The sequence below is a fragment of the Crotalus tigris genome, unplaced genomic scaffold (assembly GCF_016545835.1).
Source record: "Crotalus tigris isolate CLP2741 ecotype Arizona unplaced genomic scaffold, ASM1654583v1 scf7180000020218.1340706, whole genome shotgun sequence".
Classification (NCBI taxonomy): domain Eukaryota; kingdom Metazoa; phylum Chordata; class Lepidosauria; order Squamata; family Viperidae; genus Crotalus; species Crotalus tigris.
The window spans coordinates 898,100-916,887 of NW_024097911.1; the positions used below are offsets into that span (position 1 = coordinate 898,100).

At 41.7% G+C, this 18,788-nt stretch overlaps 1 protein-coding gene across 3 annotated transcripts; it reads right to left on the bottom strand.

Moving 5' to 3' along the window:
* Positions 1-821: 821 nt before the first annotated feature.
* Positions 822-18,393, bottom strand: TAZ (tafazzin). 3 transcript variants are annotated; one of them, XM_039366027.1, is made up of 12 exons: positions 18,061-18,382; positions 15,593-15,751; positions 14,751-14,879; positions 12,782-12,827; positions 12,579-12,664; positions 10,752-10,832; positions 10,555-10,596; positions 10,412-10,474; positions 6,745-6,771; positions 2,526-2,578; positions 2,311-2,388; positions 822-1,762 (listed from the first exon to the last, which is right to left on the bottom strand). In XM_039366027.1, exons 1-12 carry the CDS (start codon positions 18,212-18,214, stop codon positions 1,661-1,663), a joined length of 1,020 nt encoding a protein of 339 aa, XP_039221961.1. In that variant the 5' UTR covers positions 18,215-18,382; the 3' UTR covers positions 822-1,660. The 3 variants fall into 3 exon arrangements, with proteins under 3 accessions (XP_039221961.1, XP_039221963.1, XP_039221962.1); XM_039366029.1 differs by lacking the exon at positions 15,593-15,751 and having other exon boundaries at positions 18,061-18,393; XM_039366028.1 differs by lacking the exon at positions 6,745-6,771 and having other exon boundaries at positions 18,061-18,375.
* Positions 18,394-18,788: the final 395 nt, after the last annotated feature.

Below are 18,788 nucleotides of genomic sequence, written 5' to 3' on the forward strand. Positions count from 1 at the left end.
CCATAGACGTTTACTCGTGAAGGGGGGGGGGAAGTGTCATTGGTGTTAGAAATCCCTGTCTTCGTTTCCAGTTGGAAAAAGGAGCGGCTGTTGGAGGGAAGTGAGAAGAAGCAAAGCGTAACCTGTTCTCTGCTTAAATTTTACTGATACCGAGGAATGTACTTTAAATACGTTCAGAGTGCATTCTCCTGCATGTGGAGGCAATTTACATTATGCAGAAATTATATATTTGTATATAGGTAGCAAGCAACTGTTGATGTTTTCTTACAGTGGATATTTTCTCAGTGCTATATTGAATACTCCCCTAAAGCAGGAGACCCCCCCCCAACCCCTGGGCCACAGACCAGTACTGGTCCATGGCCGGTTAAGAACCAGGCCACACAGCTGGAGATGAGTGGTAGGTGAGCGATCAACACCAAAACCATGCTCTCCCCCCACACCAGTCCATGGGGAAATTCTATGAAACAGGTCCCTGATGCCAAAAAAGTTGGGGACCACTGCCCTAAAGTACTGTACTGATTTAAGATCATCTTTTATAGTTTAATGGGGTAAAAAGTTGAACATTTTAATTACATTTTATGTAAATTGGTAGATCACTATAACATCTGTGACTGTTCAAAGGTTTATGAATATCCATTGTTAATGGATAATTAGAGTCAGTTTGATATAGCGGTATAGGTAACCTTGGGCTAGCTAGTCAGTTTCTCGAAGGTACGTAATAGCAAACTGCTTCTGAAAACCCTTGCAAAGGAAACTTGTCCAGGCAGTCTTCAAAAACCAGACACAACTAAATGGGGGGAAAAAGAATAATTACCACAGTCTCTAATATTGTATTTATTTTCCTGTCATCAGTGCCTAACATCCACTCTGTCTCCATAAACATGATACTTGTATGCTTCTAATCTGGGTTACATTCATATATCTGATGAAATTTATTCCAAAAGTTTATGCCAACTTGTTTTGCTTGTTTTTAAGAGTAGTGCCTTAATTGTTTTTCACAACCTACAGTATTTGGTGTATCTATTGGCCAATGGAGGGTCTTTTGCTAGGTACTATAAAACACTTTCCTCTATGAAGATACCTGAATTATGTGCAGAAAACTTTAATTCCTGGCACTTCGGAGCTTAACCCAGGCTGCAACAGGTGTGAATCATTTATTGGGGAAGTTTCAAGTATAAAACCATTTGCAAACCAATATTCTACAAAAAGAGGAAATTTACAAAATGCATTATATATTCCTCCAATGAGTGGAGATATCTGCAAGAAGAGGATGGAGACAGATTTCCCTCCCCCATCCCTTCCTCTTCCTGTTCTTGCATTACCAGCAATTGTCCCAGCACCTCTAGGTTCTAGCAAGAGGGAACTACATACAGTAGCCATTGCAAGTGCCTCCCTTTGGGAGGCAGACACCAAAGCAGTACAGTCAGGAGAGTCTGAAGCTCAACAAGGGGTATTGAAGCTTTCATCCAATCTTCTGCATGCTGTGCCACTCCATCTGCAGCAGGGTGTGTGGATGGTATCGATAGGTGGAGAAATGAGAAAATTTAACTTAAAAGTGATGAGTTAAAAGTAGTCCGTGCAAAGAGTACATTTCTTGCCATAGACCACGACTGCATAATCCATGTTTCAGTGACAGAGCTTCTGGTTAGTCCAGTCAACACTAGCCCTGTAGCTTGAAAGTCTGATGCAGTCTCTCAGCCTGTTCCTTTAGGGCCTGGATCTCCTCCTGAATGAAATCAGTCAGGGCTTTGCGCATCTCCATCTATAACCAGAAAGAGCCAAAATCAACAAAGCAATGCAAGCATACTTATAATGATTGGGTCCACACGCCATGTTAAGTCATCAACAGGAGTTTGGCTTTGGTTTGGCTGTGTACACACATTCTGCGGAGTCCAAACTACACAGGCTAGATTATAGCTCAGTATAGGGTATGAATCCAGCTAATGCCTTGCCACATCAAAAGCCCGTTTTGCTAGAGCCATAGTGCACAACCTTTCCCAATCTGATGCTTGCCAGATAAAAGGTACAAATCTAAACAATTCTCATCTAGTATGCTCACTGTATTGTCAATGAGTCCAATGTGAATCATACTAAGGAGACCACAATAAAGTCAGCATTAGCAGCCTCTTCAGTGACTGGCATAAGATTTAAAAATAATTTCAGTTTTTTTTAATGTAATGTCTTGAGCTTCTATGGAAGCTTTTTTGGTTGTTGCCTGTGGACATCATGCTTTCAACCTCTGCCATGTAATACCTGTCCCATCACCACCCATGGAGTGCAGTTCTCCCAGTATTTTCCCTCTGCACTCACCGCCGACTTGTTTTCTGCCCGCAGACGCTCTAGCAATGGGCGGACGCTGAATGGCTTCCCAATTAACACGGTAATTTTCTGTACAGAAGAAAAACACCCTGTAATGACACTTTTCTCATGACGATTTCTAGATGCAGTGCTTTCCATTTTCCCAATTTCCATGCCAATTGGAATCCCTTCTCCCCTCCTCCATCCAGCAACCCCAAACCTCTTACCTGACCAACTTGGGGCACGTAAGGGGGTGTATTGGGGAGTACATCATTCATTCCTAGGGAAATTGAAAGACAGAATAGTTATTATTATTTTTTTTTATAAAAAGTTTTATTGGGTTTTTTTTCCATTTTTTTTCCAGCTTAGGACACAATGTGGTGGTCAAGGTGTCAAATCATTCAAAAACAAAATCATATAAGTATAGCTCAAATTAATTATCAAAAATTTCCTCTCTGTTTCCTAAATATAATATTGCTTATTAAAATCAATATAGTTTTAGATAAAATTCAATCAAACAAAAGGGGCGTTGTCTTACTTGAACGCCGTTTCTCAGCACGGAGATGGATAATCCACTAATGGGTTAACTTAATCCTCCTGCTCAATCAGATCAAGTGAGCCAAACTTGCCACGCCTGTCCTGGCCCTTTTTGCCCCAGGTTTCAACGAGGACGCAGCTACTGACTGACAGCGTGACGTGTTGGATCACAGAACAAACCCTAGGCCTAAGGATCTATTTGGGTGGGTGCAGATTATCCATCTCCGTGCTGAGAAACGGCGTTCAGGTAAGACAATGCCCCTTCTCCAGCACTGGAGATGGATAATCCACTAATGGGACATACCAAAGCCCACTGTCCTTATGGGAGGGAAGCGGGCAAGTTTGGAACCGTGCCGTGGGTCACCACCTGTTGGAGGACCCTCCTGCCAATGGAAGCCTCGCCAGATAAGTACCTGTCCAGCTTATAGTGCCATATGAACAGTGACGGGGAAGACCACGTGGCTGCCTTACATACTTCCTTGATGGAAGCCTGCATGGCCCAGGCCACAGAGGTGGCCGCATTGCGTGTAGAGTGGGCCGTGACACGGGGTGGAATCGGCAAGGAATTGAACTGGTACGCCCCCACAATGCAAGCTCTTATCCAATGACTGATCGTGGAGGCCGAGACCTTCCGACTTTTGGTAGGAAGGAGACAAAAAAAGCCTCGGAGTTACGGAAGGTGGCCGTCCGTTTAATGTAATAATGAAGAGCCCGTCGGATGTCCAGAGAATGCCATTGACGTTCCAGATCATGGGACGGATTGGGGAAGAAATCAGGAAGGACGATGTCCTGGATCCTATGAAAAAGAGAATTAACTTTGGGAACAAAGGTGGGGTCTAAGCGAAGGGTGACCCGATCCCGGTGAAAGACACACAGATCCTCCCTGACTGAGAAGCCGCCATCTCAGAAATATGCTGGGCCGAAGTAATAGCCACCAAGAAGGCGACCTTAAGAGAGACAGAGTCTTTTCTCTGCAGACCTTGAGAACCAGGTCCCGTATACTGTCCCTGCGTTCCTGGGACAGATATACCCGACACTTTACCATGTCTATGATGGCTCCTAGGTGGAGCAATCTGGTCGATGGGACTGTCTGATTTTTCTTGAAATTGACTGAAAAGCCGTGTCTCTGTAAGACTCTGATCACCAGTCTCAGGTCTGTCAGAGCCCCCTGCGGGGAGGACGACTGTATTAAGATGTCGTCCAGGTAGCATTGCATCTGAACCGGCATCAATCTCAGGGGTTCCACAAGAACCGCCAGGCCCTTGGAAAAGACCCTTGGGGCCGACGACAGGCTGAATAGAAGTGCCCCGTACTGGTAATGATGTCCCATGTATCTGAACCTGAGAAACCAGCAATGGCCGGGGATGATGGGAATGTGGAGGTATGCCTCTGTGAGGTCCACTGAAGTGAGAAAGTCCCCCTTTCGGATGCTGCCTAGGATGGACTGAAGTGTCTGCATTTTGAACTTTCTGTATGCCAAATAAAGATTCAGGCGTTTTAGGTCTAAGATTGCCCTCCATCCTCCCGAGGTCTTGGGGACTACAAAGAGGATGGAGTAGAATCCGCACCCCCGTTGGGCCGCAGGTACCGGTTCTATGGCTCTGATGTCCAATAAGTGATGGATGGCCTCCTGCATGAGACCTCTCCTTGGAGATTTCTTTGATTGGGGGCAAGCGATGAACTGTCTTGGTGGACTGGAGATGAATTCCAGAGACAGGCCGTGGCGAATGGTGTCCAGGACCCAGGCATCTGTGGTGGTGACCTCCCACTGAGTGAATTGAAGGGATCAATTGGATGATAAGGGTGTAGAGCAAAGGCTGAATTAGGCTCCCCTACCCCCCCCCCGGCCACCAAACCAGTGGTATCCAAAAAACCAGTTCTACTTGCAGTCGCTATTGCTTCTACCTGAAGTGGAGTGCGGCCTGCTAGTGAGGCTTGTGATGTTGCCAGGCCAGCAAAATAAAAGGTGGCAACAATACAGTGTCAGAGGCTAAGACTACTGTAGTGATTAGCAAACCCAAGGTGACTAGGGCTTGAGACACCAGAAAGCCCAATAAAGAACTCTTGGGCCTATGCCAAGGGTAAGAGGATAATTCCAGATGTCACAAGGGGAAACTCCAAGGATGACCTGGGAGAACTTATTCCCCCCTCCAGACAACCTTGGTTGCTAAAACTCAGGAGGCCAAGGAACCTCAGTGAGGCCTTAATGGGGCACAAGACTGATGCAAGAATGGCAGCCAGCCTTAACCGGCGACCCCTGTGTCGATCTAGGCCAGTGGTTCTCAACCTTTTTAATGCCGTGACCCCCAATCGGTCGTAAGTCGAGGACTACTCAACCGGTCGTAAGTCGAGGACTACTCAACTGGTGCAGCACCGTTTGCAGAATGGGACTTTTGGCGGGCTCAGCAGGGCAGAGACAGCCTGGACAATTCCTAATTGGCTTTTGAAAGCCAATAGAATTAGACTCTATTCAAGAGAGTCTATTCTATTGGCTTTCAAAAGCCAATAGAATAAAAGGGAGTAGTACAGCTAAGGAAAAGGGGGGAAAAATGGTGGACTGCGTTGTTTGGCGACCCCCGTGAAATGGTCGTTCGACCCCAAATGGGGTCCCGGCCCACAGGTTGAGAACCACTGATCTAGGCCTTCAATAAGGCCAATGAAAAACCCCAGGGACTGAGAAGGAATACACCGCTACCAAGCTAATCGTTGCCAAATTAGGTGGAAATGTCTTTTTCCACACCCTCGTTTCCTTGCAGTCAGCAGGGCTGTGGGACCACGCAGTCGCAAAATGGCGACTGCAACTCAGGCCAATCACCCCCTCCGGCTCCGTAACGGATAGGACTCACCCAGCCTGTTACACCCTTCTCGGGGGGAGACGTGGCCGAAAATGCCCTCCCAAGCTGATCGTTGGCGTTCAATTGAGTCCGCAGTCAATGGAACAGCCAAGAAATGCAACGAGACAATCCGAGGCCTCTGCGGCCTCCGCGAGCCGATCCGGGCTCTTTAAGGCCGTCGGAGCTGCAGCCGCAAGCTCCGACGTCAGAGGAGAGTTGGGATCCTCACCGGAACAGCCGAAAATGCAGCAAGTCAATCCGAGGCCCCTGCGGCCTCCGCAAGCTGGGCTGGGCTCTTTAAGGCCGTCGGAGCTGCAGCCGCAAGCAACAACACCAGGAAAATTGGTAGGAGGGAGAGAATGAAGAAAAAGGAAAAAAAAAACCTTTTCCTAAATGAGGAGGGTGGGGGGGGGGTAATTCAGAGCACAAACGGAGTCCTCCATTTGAAAGGCTGAATCCCAATGGGAATCAGTAAGAAGTGGTCCTCTAGAGGAGCATTGGTCCCAACGCTGCTCAGGGGACTCAAAGAGAAGGAAAGTTAATAATCTAATAATCTAATGGATAATTCACTAATAGTTATCTACCTGCCTGTGAGCCAAACCTGCACGTCTGTTCTGGGCAAGATCAAGTCGAAAACTGGGGCAAACAGGCCCAAGACAGGTGTGGCAAGTTTGGCTGACTTGATCTGATTGGGCAGGAGGATTAAGTTAACCCATTAGTGGATTATCCATCTCCAGTGCTGGAGAAATTATCAATCACATGCGATTATAATAATCTATATCCTGTTTTTAAGCTCTACTAATTACAGTTGTCATACTCCAATTACATTTCAGTAAACATATAGTTGGGATTTCAGGTATCCTTAATAATAGGTCATTCATTGAAACTGATTTTCCCCTATCACAAATAGCTCTTCCTCTCTCTCTATTACAACATAGTTATCATATTTAAAATAATAATATAAGTCCAACAGATACAGTTCTATTTTTAAAAATATATTCTATCATTTCATCAATCTACATCTATAGAAAATCTTTTTAAGCCCTTGAAAAAGTTTACACCTTCAAATACTTACCACGTATAATATCAGGAAATTCCCATCCTTCATTCATAATTAAATCAAACAAACTCTATTACAACATAATTATCATATTTAAAATAATAATGTAAGTCCAAAAAATACATTTCTATTTTTAAAAATATATTCTATCATTTCATCAATCTACATCTATAAAGTCTTTTTACCCCCTGAAAAGGTTTACTCCCTCAAATAATTATCAACTATAATAACAGCAAATTCACATCCTTCGTTCGTTACTAAATCAGACAAAATCTCTAAAGCCTTTTTAACCCATCAAGTAACATTTTATATCACGTTTAAACCTGACTCTAGCTTTCTTTCTATGCCAAGTTGGTTCCCATATTAAAGCTTTTCGGTTATCAAACCTCAAGATTTGATTACAAAAAATTCTAACCAATTTGAACTGAACAAAATTTCCTTCCCTTTCTGCCAATATCATCTGAGTATTATATTGACTTTTACTCGATGTTATGATTATAAGTAAATTGTCCGCTTTCTTCTATTTTCGAGGGTTGTGTCTGAATATCAATCTTTGTTATTTTTGGTAATTGAACTAAGTCAATTACAGTTACTTCTTGGTCATCAAAGTTATCCATCAGTTGTAGGTAACGCTGTGTAGAATTAGTTGGTTCAGTGGTTTCCACATTTTCTCCCAGTATAGATTCACAATTGGGTTGTAAGCATAGTGTCTCTGTCTCTTTGAATTGTATGTCTTGATGTGTAGAGGCCTGTTCAGGATTACTGACAGAATAGTTATTTTGGATTCAAACCCTGATCCTTGCAGGGATGTTAAATGACAACATAAAACAGGATTTCTACACATATACATATAATCTCAAAGAACCTGCAGTTCTAAACCCCCAGTACAGGTAGTCCTTGACCACAACTCTGTTGCTAAGTCAAACATCTGTTAAGTGAGTTTTGCCCCATTTTACAACCTCTCTTATCAGAGTTAAGGGAATTGCTGCAGTTGTTAAGATAGTAACATGGTTGTTCAACGAATCTGGCTTCCCCATTGACTTTGCTTGCCAGAAGATCACAAAAGGGATCACATAACCCCAGGATAATGCAACCATCATAAATATAAGTCAGTTGCCAAGCCTCTGAATTTTGATCACCTGACCACGGAGATGCTGCAATGGTTGTGTGAACAACAGTCATAAATCACTTTTTTCAGTGCTGCTATAACTTTGAACGGTCACTAAATGTACTGTTTTAACTTGAGGACCACCTGTATTCCATGTTCCTAATGCAACTAGTTTACACAGATATGTAGTTCTATGCTCAGCTAATTATGCAGAAGTTCTTAGAGGTTTTTCCTAATGGATTTATTCTATTTAAACAGGATCACTGCAACCCAGTGTCTCTCACCCTCACACAGTTTGGACCTTACTATGAAAATTCTAATCAGGAGGCGGGGATTGTGCAGTCTTCTAGATTTTATTAAGATTGGCTTCCAGCATTTTCATCATGACCGTAGATATCTGGGCTCTTTAGCAATGCTTACACTCTATCCTATTCTCAATCTAGAGAGGTGGGAAGGAAAAAATTGGCAAGAAGGAAGATGGAGCACTGCCATGCACGCACTGCCCCATTTAAACATGCACATTCAGAAAGGGTGAGACTTGCATTATGATGCTCCATCCTGCTGATTTTTGATATTCTTTCCATGGATGCTGCTGCCTGTTTACATGTTAGAATAATTATGACATCAGCAGCAACATTAAACATATATAACTTTGCTCCCCATATTACCTAAACCTAGTCAAAATAAAATATAGAAAGGTAAAATTATACTTTATTATTATCACGAAATTGGGACCTGAGGACACATCTATTTAAATGTTTTAAATGTGCTTTCCTGCTAGCATACCTTGCTCTGTCCTGACCGCTGATTTCTCTTCTGCTTGGGTAATGAGACCAGCAAGTGACAATGTCCTAAGAGCTTACTGTAGAGCAAGTTTTAGATGCAGCAATTTATGATTGCATTTTTCCTCCCACCAGGACTCCCACTTCCTTTTGCTGAGTGTGGGAAAACTAACACCAATTACTATTCTGTATGCAAGAGGGGCAGGATTCCATACTGGCAATATTTTATTGCTTCCTGTTCTCTCCTGTTGCTATCCCCAGCAAAGGTCACCTGGAGCACCTAATTCACACTGGACAGAGACTATATCCCATGAAAACAGGTACGCAGGTGATACGTGCAATTGGTAGGATCACGCCTGGCACTTGGTAGTGGGAGGGGCCGGCAGGTAGCACAGTGTGCTTGTGACAGTAAAATTATTTATAGCAAGTATATCTTCAGTCTTATTTACATTCCCATCCGACATTTTCTCTGCAGTCTGCTGACAAGCATGTTAGCAGATCACATGAGGAGGGGAGGCAGTGTGGGATAAAGTGCAAGGATCTTCCTGCTTCAGCCGCTGCTGCCTCCTACATGGGCTCTGGGCAGATCATAGAGAAGATCTGGGAGGGGAAAGCACCAAGAGAGAAGTCTCTTGTTTCAGCTGGTGCACTGCTTGGACTCTGGGAAGGGAGAAAGAATCTGACTGCTTCGGCCCGCACTAGCTCTCTTGTGACCCACAGGCAGCACAGTAATGATGCTGGTTTTGAAGTCACCCTACCTTCCTGTGGCATCTTGGTAGTTTGTATGAGGATGAAGGAGAGCCCACTTCAATCACCCACCCATCCAGCCTGTGGGATCTTCTCTGCCATGCAGCAGGACTAGTACTGGATCCTTGCATGATTGGTCAATACCCACCACAGGGAACCAGGAAGAAGGGGAAGGGGAGGGGAGAGAAGGTAGTCAAAAGTGGCTGACGGGAACTGGGCAGACCCTAGACCCCCCCCCCATCACCAGCTCTGTAGTCCCAGAAGCTTCAGGCATTGTGCAAATCTCAAACTTTGTATTGGGAGAAAACAGATCAGATAAATACGAAATACAAAACAGACTATGGGCTGCATCAAAGGGATATGTCCTTAAGATGAAGCAATGAGGCATCCTCACGCTGGATATGGGAGTTGAATGGATGTGCTTTGAGGAAATAGATTCATACTAGAATCTCATCCAAGGGACTTGGCCAAAGAACATGATTCCCAAAGTTCAGCTTGCATATGTGGACGAGGAAGAGTTTGTTCCAGCGTGTCCACAGTTGCAGCGCTTCTTTGCCTGCTCATGGAAGGAGCTAGCAGATACAAAAAGGTCCTTCTGCAGTGCTTTGCCACTTTACCTTTTCAAATAATCCTCTTGAATGGATTCCTTCTCAGAAAACTACTTCCAAAAAGGAAAGTATCAATCAGTAGGGTCATGTTGTGGTCATGTTACTTTAGGGCAGAAAAGACCTTGTGGCACCTTCAAACAAATACGTTTATTATCTTCTAACTAAGCCATCACAAATGACTTCATCAGATGGTTAACTGACTTGTGAGTTCCTGCCAGCTTCCTTGAGCACATCTGCTTCACTTTCAAGACTATTATAGTCCTGAATGAGAAGAGCCACCTCTTCTGATATTATTCTTCCTATATAGGTGTTAGAGGATTAATAAGGTTGGAAAGACCTGCCTCACATTTATTCTGGCAACTGTAATTGGCAGCCACTATGCAAATTCCGCCTCCCCTTCTCTCCACCTCACCCCACACTTTTGACTGAGGCCTCACCTACATGCCAGAGTGGCAGTATAATGGGGTGCAGACGGCACTCAGCCAGAAGACGCCCAATACCTGGAAGAAAGAAAAAGAAGCAGAATTAAAGGTGACAGGGTTACTCCAGAATGCACCTCACTTCTTAGAAAAATACCTACCCCATTTGAAGCGCATGAACTCCTGGGTCATGTTCACTTTACCTGCAAAAGAAAGGGGGAGAAAATGTGGAGCAATTGGATGCATGGCAAGTCCCACAGTAAATCTGGCAGTCCACGTATGGCAGCCATGTGCTATGAAATACATCTGTGCCTTCTAACCCCCAGCAAGCTCCCAGACAGCTTTCGGCTACTGCTACCTTCTGGGAACATGTGCACCCAGTCACCACGGTTTAGCTTCTCTAGTATATAGTCCATGCCTCTCTGGTAGACTCCGTCTCCTGTGAAAAGAAGGAATTTAGTCCAGGTCTTCCAACTCACATACAAGCTCCTTACCTACACTCCTAGGGGGGCTCCTAAAACATATATCCCCAACCAAACTACTTGCCATTCCTGCCTAGAAAAGAAGACATAAGCATCTATAGGATTTTTATTTAGAGACCCTTTTTCCATCTGAAAAGCAACTGGCCATTTTTAGTGGATCTACTCAGCAACATTAAGATAGGTAGGCTTCTAGGGAGAAACAAATTGTTCTGCAAAAATGTGTTTTAAGAGAAAGATAAGTTATGAAAATAGGTTACACTTGCTATGAAGTTAGGAAGTCATTTCTTCATCTCTCTCTCTCTCTTTTGTTATTACAGTGTTTTTTCTTTTTTCTTTTCTGCGCCTTCTATTTTTTAATTGGTATTAACTTTTTATCGTAGTTGTAATTTTTAATAAAGATACCATTAAAAACATTATAGATCACTATTATTTTTATGGAAATACGACGGTGCAACACTGGGAAATAAAAGTCCTTTTGCTGCCTCAATATTTAGTGAGGATCTCATAAGATGGAAAATTACTTTTCAGTTTGTTTCAGGCACTATTTATTTATTTATGAGACTTATATACCGCTTTAAGTGCAAGCACTCTCTAAGCGGTGTACACCAGTAAGCAATGTATATATATATATTTACATTGCCCACAACAATCTGGGTCCTCATTTTACCTACCCCGGAAGGATGGAAGGCTGAGTCAACCTTGAGCCGGTGAGATTTGAAGCGCTGACCTGCTGAACACAGTCAGCTAAAGTGGCCTGCAGTACTGCACCCTAACTGCTGCGCCACGTCAGCTCTACTGTCCTTGGTCCTGATATCATCTCTCCATTTCTATCCCAAGAGCTGCTTGCCTTGGTTAATGAATCCCACAAAAGAGTCCCATAATTCTAACTCACTCTATTCGAAGTGATATTTCTATGGAAAATAGGGCAATTGGTTCCAGCTTGATAGAAATAGGCCATGGAATATTTTAAACATGTTTATATGTATATGTAAATATTATAGTAATTTTAACATTGCGTTATATTCCGTTTTTAAATCAATCAAATCAAGCAACACCAGCATTAAACCTTTGTTCTACTTCATTGTTTCTTTTTCTTTTCTCTCTTAAACAAACTTAAAAGTTTTGTTCTGAATGGCTACTCTGCCAAGAGGAATGCATTTTTATTGCATTCTTTAATCCATTCATTGATTGTAATTCTTAATTCATATATCCACGTTCTGTTTCTGTGGTTGTAACACAGAAGATGTTGTCGATGTTTGCAAACCACAAAAAGCTGGTACCCCTTTACTTTTTTTTCCTTTTGTTTCCCTCGTGTCTTCTATAATAGGGCACACTGTAAATTCAGCCATCCCAATAGCTCGTCTTCCTTTTAGCTTTGCTATAATCATGTTCGTGCCATTCAGTTACATGAAATTTTTGCTCCAATGTAGTAATGAACATCTTCTTTTTTGAACTTATACTGTTTTCCTCCGATGGAATCTTCCTTTTCTCCATTTTGCACACATGAACAGTAGCCATGTCTAAAATCCCAACTGCAACTGTGAATGCACTACCTTCCATAGCAGACACACCAGTCTCCCATTAACTGAATTTTGGGTGACATTAAACATGACCCGCTTTCAATTATACAATAAACTGAATATTGCACGTTTTGAACTCATACAAATTGTGATCTATCTGTATCAAGTAAACTGGCTACGTACCCCGACAGACAGGAACACATCGCCCAAGGCTAAAGAAATGAGAATGCAGCTCCTTGGTAAAGCAGATATCTGCAGCTGTTGGAGTCCTAAGAAAGCCATAAAAATATGTCACAGTACTGACATATGTTCACCAAACCCACACAACAGGGACCAAATGGGGCCCCTTCTTTTTCCAGGGAAAGCCACACTTCCTCATGATTTACCACCGCATCTTCTGCAAGTTCCAGACGTGTCGTAATCTCAGGATACCTGTAGGAGACACAACATTAATGGGATCAAGCCAAACCTATTGCTACCAAACAGAAAAATAAATGCAAGCATAAAAAGCAGGTGATGTTGGAAAGCTGTTGAAGTAGCCTTGCAGTTAAGAATGGGGTTTTTTTATACATATCGCTATTTCGAATGCTTTGTGATTCAAAGTGGAGCCAGAGTTTGATGTCACTGGTTCGATTTAACATGAAAGGGTGGGTTAGTTTCTGTTTTAAAAACTGGAATGAAATTTTCCTCTGGCTACCTTTAAGTGTAATGTTGTGTAGTGTAGTTTGATGTGTTCCACCTTTTTATATGTAACTCAAGAAAGCATACATATCTAATACTCCTGCCCTGTATTTTTCCCATAACAACACCACTGTGAGATGGGTTAATAGGCCGAGAGAGAGTTAGTTGACCTGAACCTTACCCAGAAAAATAGAACTATTTTCTGGTTTCTAGGCTAGTATCCTACCCACTGCACCAAACTGGCTCTCTTATGCCTCACCTTTGATGGTACTGCAGCACTGTTAGTATCTGATTTTTAAAAATGGACTTTGTGATAAAAAAATACCTTGAGATTCTAATTTTAACTAGATGATTGGATGATTGCCCACTTTAGAAATTTGCAAGTTGTATCTTTAAAACTGGTTGGAATGTTGAGAGCAGAAAAGCTTTATCACACTGAATTTTCTTGAAAGAAAGATGCTTCTGTGAATAATCTGTGATGGAAACTCTTATTCAAGGTGGGTCTGAACTTATTACAAAGCAGTAACAAATTAAACAACAAGTATCATGGTCTCATCACTTTATTTGATCACAATTTGTAAAAATCAGAGAGAGAGAGATAGCTAAAGATAAATACAAATATATCTGACTACTGCTAGATATATGAACAGGAGTATGAATATATTCTTGAGGAAGAAATGCAAGAATGCAAGAATGCAAGAACCATTGAGTTAACCAGCTCAACTTTTCTGGGAAAGGTGAAAAAATCTTGAGAAAGAAATTCAAGATAAACCTGCCTTGATTCTGCTTGGTATAAAATGAGGAAGAAGGATATTGTGGCAAGCTTTCAAGATACCCTATAATAGTAGAGTTTCAGTAGTCCAAATTTCCTGACCTGTCTCAACTTGAAGGACAGACAGACAAAACAATTGATTCAGAGACTTAAATAGGAGATTGATTATGGTGTTTTTTTTCCAAATGAGTATTTGATTTGTTAGGAAAAGTATCAGAGAAAATTTTGAAAGACAGAAATAACTGAAATCAAATAAATTCTTTAGATGTGCTTTTGTTTCACACCCTTACTAGCATTGCTTGATTTAACATCATTTGCACTGGAAATCCTCAACTGCCTTCTTGCTGCAAAAATAGCCAGACAGAGTAATAAGCTTAGAATTTGAAAATGATTAAATATTTGATCAAGCAAGATCCATTAATTACTATACTACTTCCTTTCTCATTTGCTTTTGGCCAAATCCTGAACCACCTGTTTTTTAAAAAATTAACAACGTAAAAGCTCCAGATCTCTGCAATTCCCTCATTTCCTTTCTCCTTTTTCTTCCCTTTCCTTTTTTTCATTTAAAACATTGTATGTCTCAATCCATCTATTTTGGTGCATTCATAAATCCTCCTTGCCTGTATTAATTATGTTGCCATTGTTACTGCTATTGCTAGATGAAGTTAATTATAATCATAGCAATATTATTTGCATTATAACTGTAAAACTACAGGCATATATTTTTAGTCCTTAATAACAGCAAATTAAAAAACTTTAATGGAAGATCTGTGAAATGAGAGAAGCATCCCCTTTTGCTTGTTTGACTCCAAATCCCCCCAAAATAATGATCCAGTGTCTCAAAGATAAAAAAAGAGCAATGTTTTTCTCAAACTGGCAGCCCTTCCCTTCTCATAGCGTACCCCAAAGATGTGGGTCATCCATGCAGGACTGATGGTTACAGACAGTCAAGAGGGGGGTTCCTGGTTGGCGCTTCTCAATTAGGTCATAAAGAACTTCTTCATTATGGATATTCAGCTTGTTTACATATCCTGAACAAAAGACAACAAGGCAATAGTATGAAAGGCAGCAGCTACAATATTTTAGATAAAACACTCAAATGAATTTTATTTATCAATCCCACTTACAGAGTTCTCAGGATCTAATTCAGATTGGAGCAAGGTAGATAGAATATAGTTCAGATATATAGAATGTTTTGGATGTTCAAACAATTTACAGCTCTATCAAAGAGACCCAAGATCATAAGCAAAAAGTTATAAAAACATCCCAAAAGAAAGGAATGGAAATTATCTCTTCACTGTTGCCAAGAAAACTGCAAACAAATATCCTAGAGTTGAACTTGATCTGAGTAGACTCAAGTCAAGAATTTTGGTGGCTATTATCCTCAGACAAAATTGACCAATGGAAAAGGCAAGGTATATAAACCTAGTTAATATGCTGATCAATCCGTCCATGAGCTAGTATCCACCCTCTTGTTTCCCCCCCCCCCAATTTCCTGGGGTTGCTAATCAATGTCCAGAGTTCAGAAAAACAGGACATCTTCTCCAAAATCTGCATTATATACAGAAGAACCAAGACTGGGATCTCTTCCAGTCACATGGAACATGAACACAACCTGAGCTTTTTGCTGTTCCTAACATTCCAAGTACCCTCCCTGATAATGTAGCCAAGGAAGATCTGCTTGATCAGTCAAGCATCTTTCAATCATCCATCAGTCAAAAGAGTAGAGATAATAAATACTCACTGGTCCAGAAGCAGCTATAGGTACCCACCAATCCCATGATCACCCTGCTGGCCAAATTCCATGCCAGACTTGGGGCCTGAGGAAATGGCCATTTCACCTCCAGGGGCATCTTCCCATCCCTGGTGATCCCCAGCCTAGAGGCAACGCTGTCAGCTGTCCCTGTGAATAGAGAGACAGCAGAGTGTTTTTCAGCCAATGGTTTCCACTGTGTTTCTCAGCTGACAGGCTTGTGCCGAATCCTTGCTCTGCTCTGAGGTCTCAGTCTCAACTTGCTACTGGCACCACACTCCTACAGGATCATCTCGCCCAAGGATTGCCACACAACATAAAAAAAAACCCTCCTTATATTTTGCAGGAAGTGTTACAGCCACAGAACAGGAAGCTGGACCAAAAACATCAAAAAACTGTTCCACAATTACAACACCTCAGATTCTTTTTTTTTCTATTTAAAAGTAGTCATCATCAAAATTAAGCCAAGTAATTGAGAGAAAGAGGATACAACTAAAATATAATGACATCCTTATTGATAATATTGTATGACATATGGCCACGTATATGCAATTTAGGAGCAGATATTAATTATACCTCCAAGCAAACAAAGCATGTCAATGCCATAGATCCATCCCAACTTCAGAAAAAACAGTTTGGGGGATGAAATGAAGGATGTATACTATTATTAGGGAAATAAAGATTTTGAGATGCACATCACATAAATTGTATCAAGAATAACATCTGGGAGAAATAGGAAATGGAGGTACAACAGACTATGCTCTGGAGTAAGCCCACATGTATTCATTCATCTTTAGACTGGTTCTCCACAAGCTTTAAAGGTCTGGTTCTCAATAATTTTAGGTTCAAGAAGAAACTCCCAATCTCATTTTCTTTCTACATTATCATAGCTCTCTCCTCATTGTACCAAATATAGGCCTCAGTTCAAATTACCTTCACAGATGGTGCTAATACATAAGCTGCCGGTAGGTATATTTTAACTTTATACCACTAGCATCATTATTTAGCGTTTCCTTTTTGGAACCGAATTAATAAGTGTGTTTTCAAGATAGCAGAGAAATCAGGTATCAACTTCTTCAGTATTTGGTTAGAGCAGCAGGCCAAGCAAAAAGGTATCATTGCAACTTTTACCCTGGTTGCTTGCATAGAATTCATTCCATAGGAAAATACCCACAGCCAAAAATATTGCTGAGATACAGGAGAGGAAAAATGAAGAGATGCATAACTCTAAAGAGAAGCTGATGGTAGGGTTTTTGCAGAAGAGAACAGAACCAGTTTATCTGAGCATTAGTTTGGAATTTTGGCACCAATAATTTTTAAAGGTTGTAAATCCCTTGTAAAGATAAATACTGTATATGACAGGGAAAAGAGAATGTTGAAATCGTATTACTGCTTTGTCACACACACAACCAAAGTCAATCCTGATTTTTTTTTTCAGTAAACATGTCACTTCCTGCCCTTCTGAATCAACCAGCTGAAGTCATAATACATTTTTCCACCCAGATGCCATTCCACCCAGCTGCCATTCAATATCATCAAGCATCTTCGCCTACTGAAACATAAAGCTTTTGATCACCCTTCTTTCCCACATTTCGTAACTAGGATACAGTAAAGTACTGCATGAGAGGGCAACTCCAATTTCTTCTGCAATGTGTGTGTGTGTGTGTGTGTGTGTGTGTGTGTGTGTGTGTTGAGAAAAGTAGTCAAACACCGGGATAAATAAAAACAACTGTTTAATAAACTAACAACTGTTTGATAAACTTAGCTTTATCAACATGAATATACCCAGGATTCGCATTTTTAGTATAATTAGGGACTATATATATATATATATATATATATATATATATATATATATATATATATATATATATATATATATATAATATATATATATATATATATATATATGTTTTCTGAGGTTTTCGCGAGTATTTGTATGTAGGTCTTTGGTTGTTCGGGTTTTCTCCCGCGTAAAATTGGAAGTGTCTTGGCCAAGACACTTCCAATTTTACGCGGGAGAAAACCCGAACAACCAAAGACCTACATATATATATCTGTCTTATCCACCTGTTTCTTGAGCCTAGTCCTCCCTTGTCATCACTTTGCAAAGTCAACGAACCACACTGAACCACAAAGAACATTCGATTTCTTCACATATATTCCAACTGCTTCTCCCACTCTACAAACCCTGGTGATTGCCACCTTGTATCTATGAAACCTTCCGTCGATTCATTAGCTGCCTGCCACAAATTCAAGAGTCCATCTCTCCCATTGAACTTCCACCCGCTATGTAAGCGTTATAAAAACAGAAATACAATGCAAGCCCCCCTCCCATTGAAAACACCTCTGTCCAAAAGATCATTCCCAGATTACTGCACACGCCTTCTAATCGGGTGGTTTGTTCTTTCCTTCCTCCGGACCCCGCCTGGATCCCCCGTTAAATCCCATTCACTCACCTCCACTTCCCCGATGTGAGTAAATGCTCCTCCTGTTCTCTTCTTTCTCTTGCGGCGAAAGAAACACGCGCAGCCTCAGCGCTTCCCAGCTTTGCAATCTCTTTTCACAAGTCGCTATCTTTCCAATATAGGACTTCCAAGGAGGGAACCCCATCAAACATTTCTGCAGGATCCCGATCCTGGGCTACTGGAAAAGGCTTTCCTAAGTGACGCACTTTCGAAGCTGCTCGTGGAGATAGAGAAAAGGAGAGTGGAGTAGAAAGTCTGAGTTTCCGGTCCAATATGTAATGGTTAAAAAAAAAAAAAAAAAAGGTCCTCGCTTAATGGTTCTCTCTAGGCCAGGGGTAGGCAACCTTGGCTCTTTTATGACTCGTGGACTTCAACTCCCAGAATTCCTGAGCCACCATGGCTCAGCTTGGAAACCTCTCCTTTTCCCCTCAGCATGGCTGGCTCAGGAATTCTGGGAGTTGAAGTCCACGAGTCATAAAAGAGCCAAGGTTGCCTACCCCCGCTCTAGGCGAGCAGAGAAGGGTTTCGCTCTAGCTTTCCTCCGTCTCTATGGTAAGAGCCCCAAGGACTGTCTTGGGAGCTGTGACTTAGAAATCGGCAGATCAATTTTTAGAGGAAGAGGGGCGATAAAGGATTTAGTTTTATGATTGAAGAGCTGGGGAATCCAACATTTTGAATAAATGCATGAAGAACGGGGCTCTTATTTGTAAAAATAATAA

What these genes read in the sequence shown, in the direction of transcription:
- TAZ (XM_039366027.1), bottom strand. Translation starts at nt 18,214, where the DNA reads ATGGGGTTCCCTCCTTGGAAGTCCTATATTGGAAAGATAGCGACTTGT. An exon ending in CTATAGCTGCTTCTGGACCA is followed by an intron (nt 14,880 to 15,592) that starts GTGAGTATTTAT and finishes TCTTTTGTTCAG; the next exon opens with GATATGTAAACAAGCTGAAT. An exon ending in ACGTGCCCCAAGTTGGTCAG is followed by an intron (nt 2,389 to 2,525) that starts GTAAGAGGTTTG and finishes TCTTCTGTACAG; the next exon opens with AAAATTACCGTGTTAATTGG.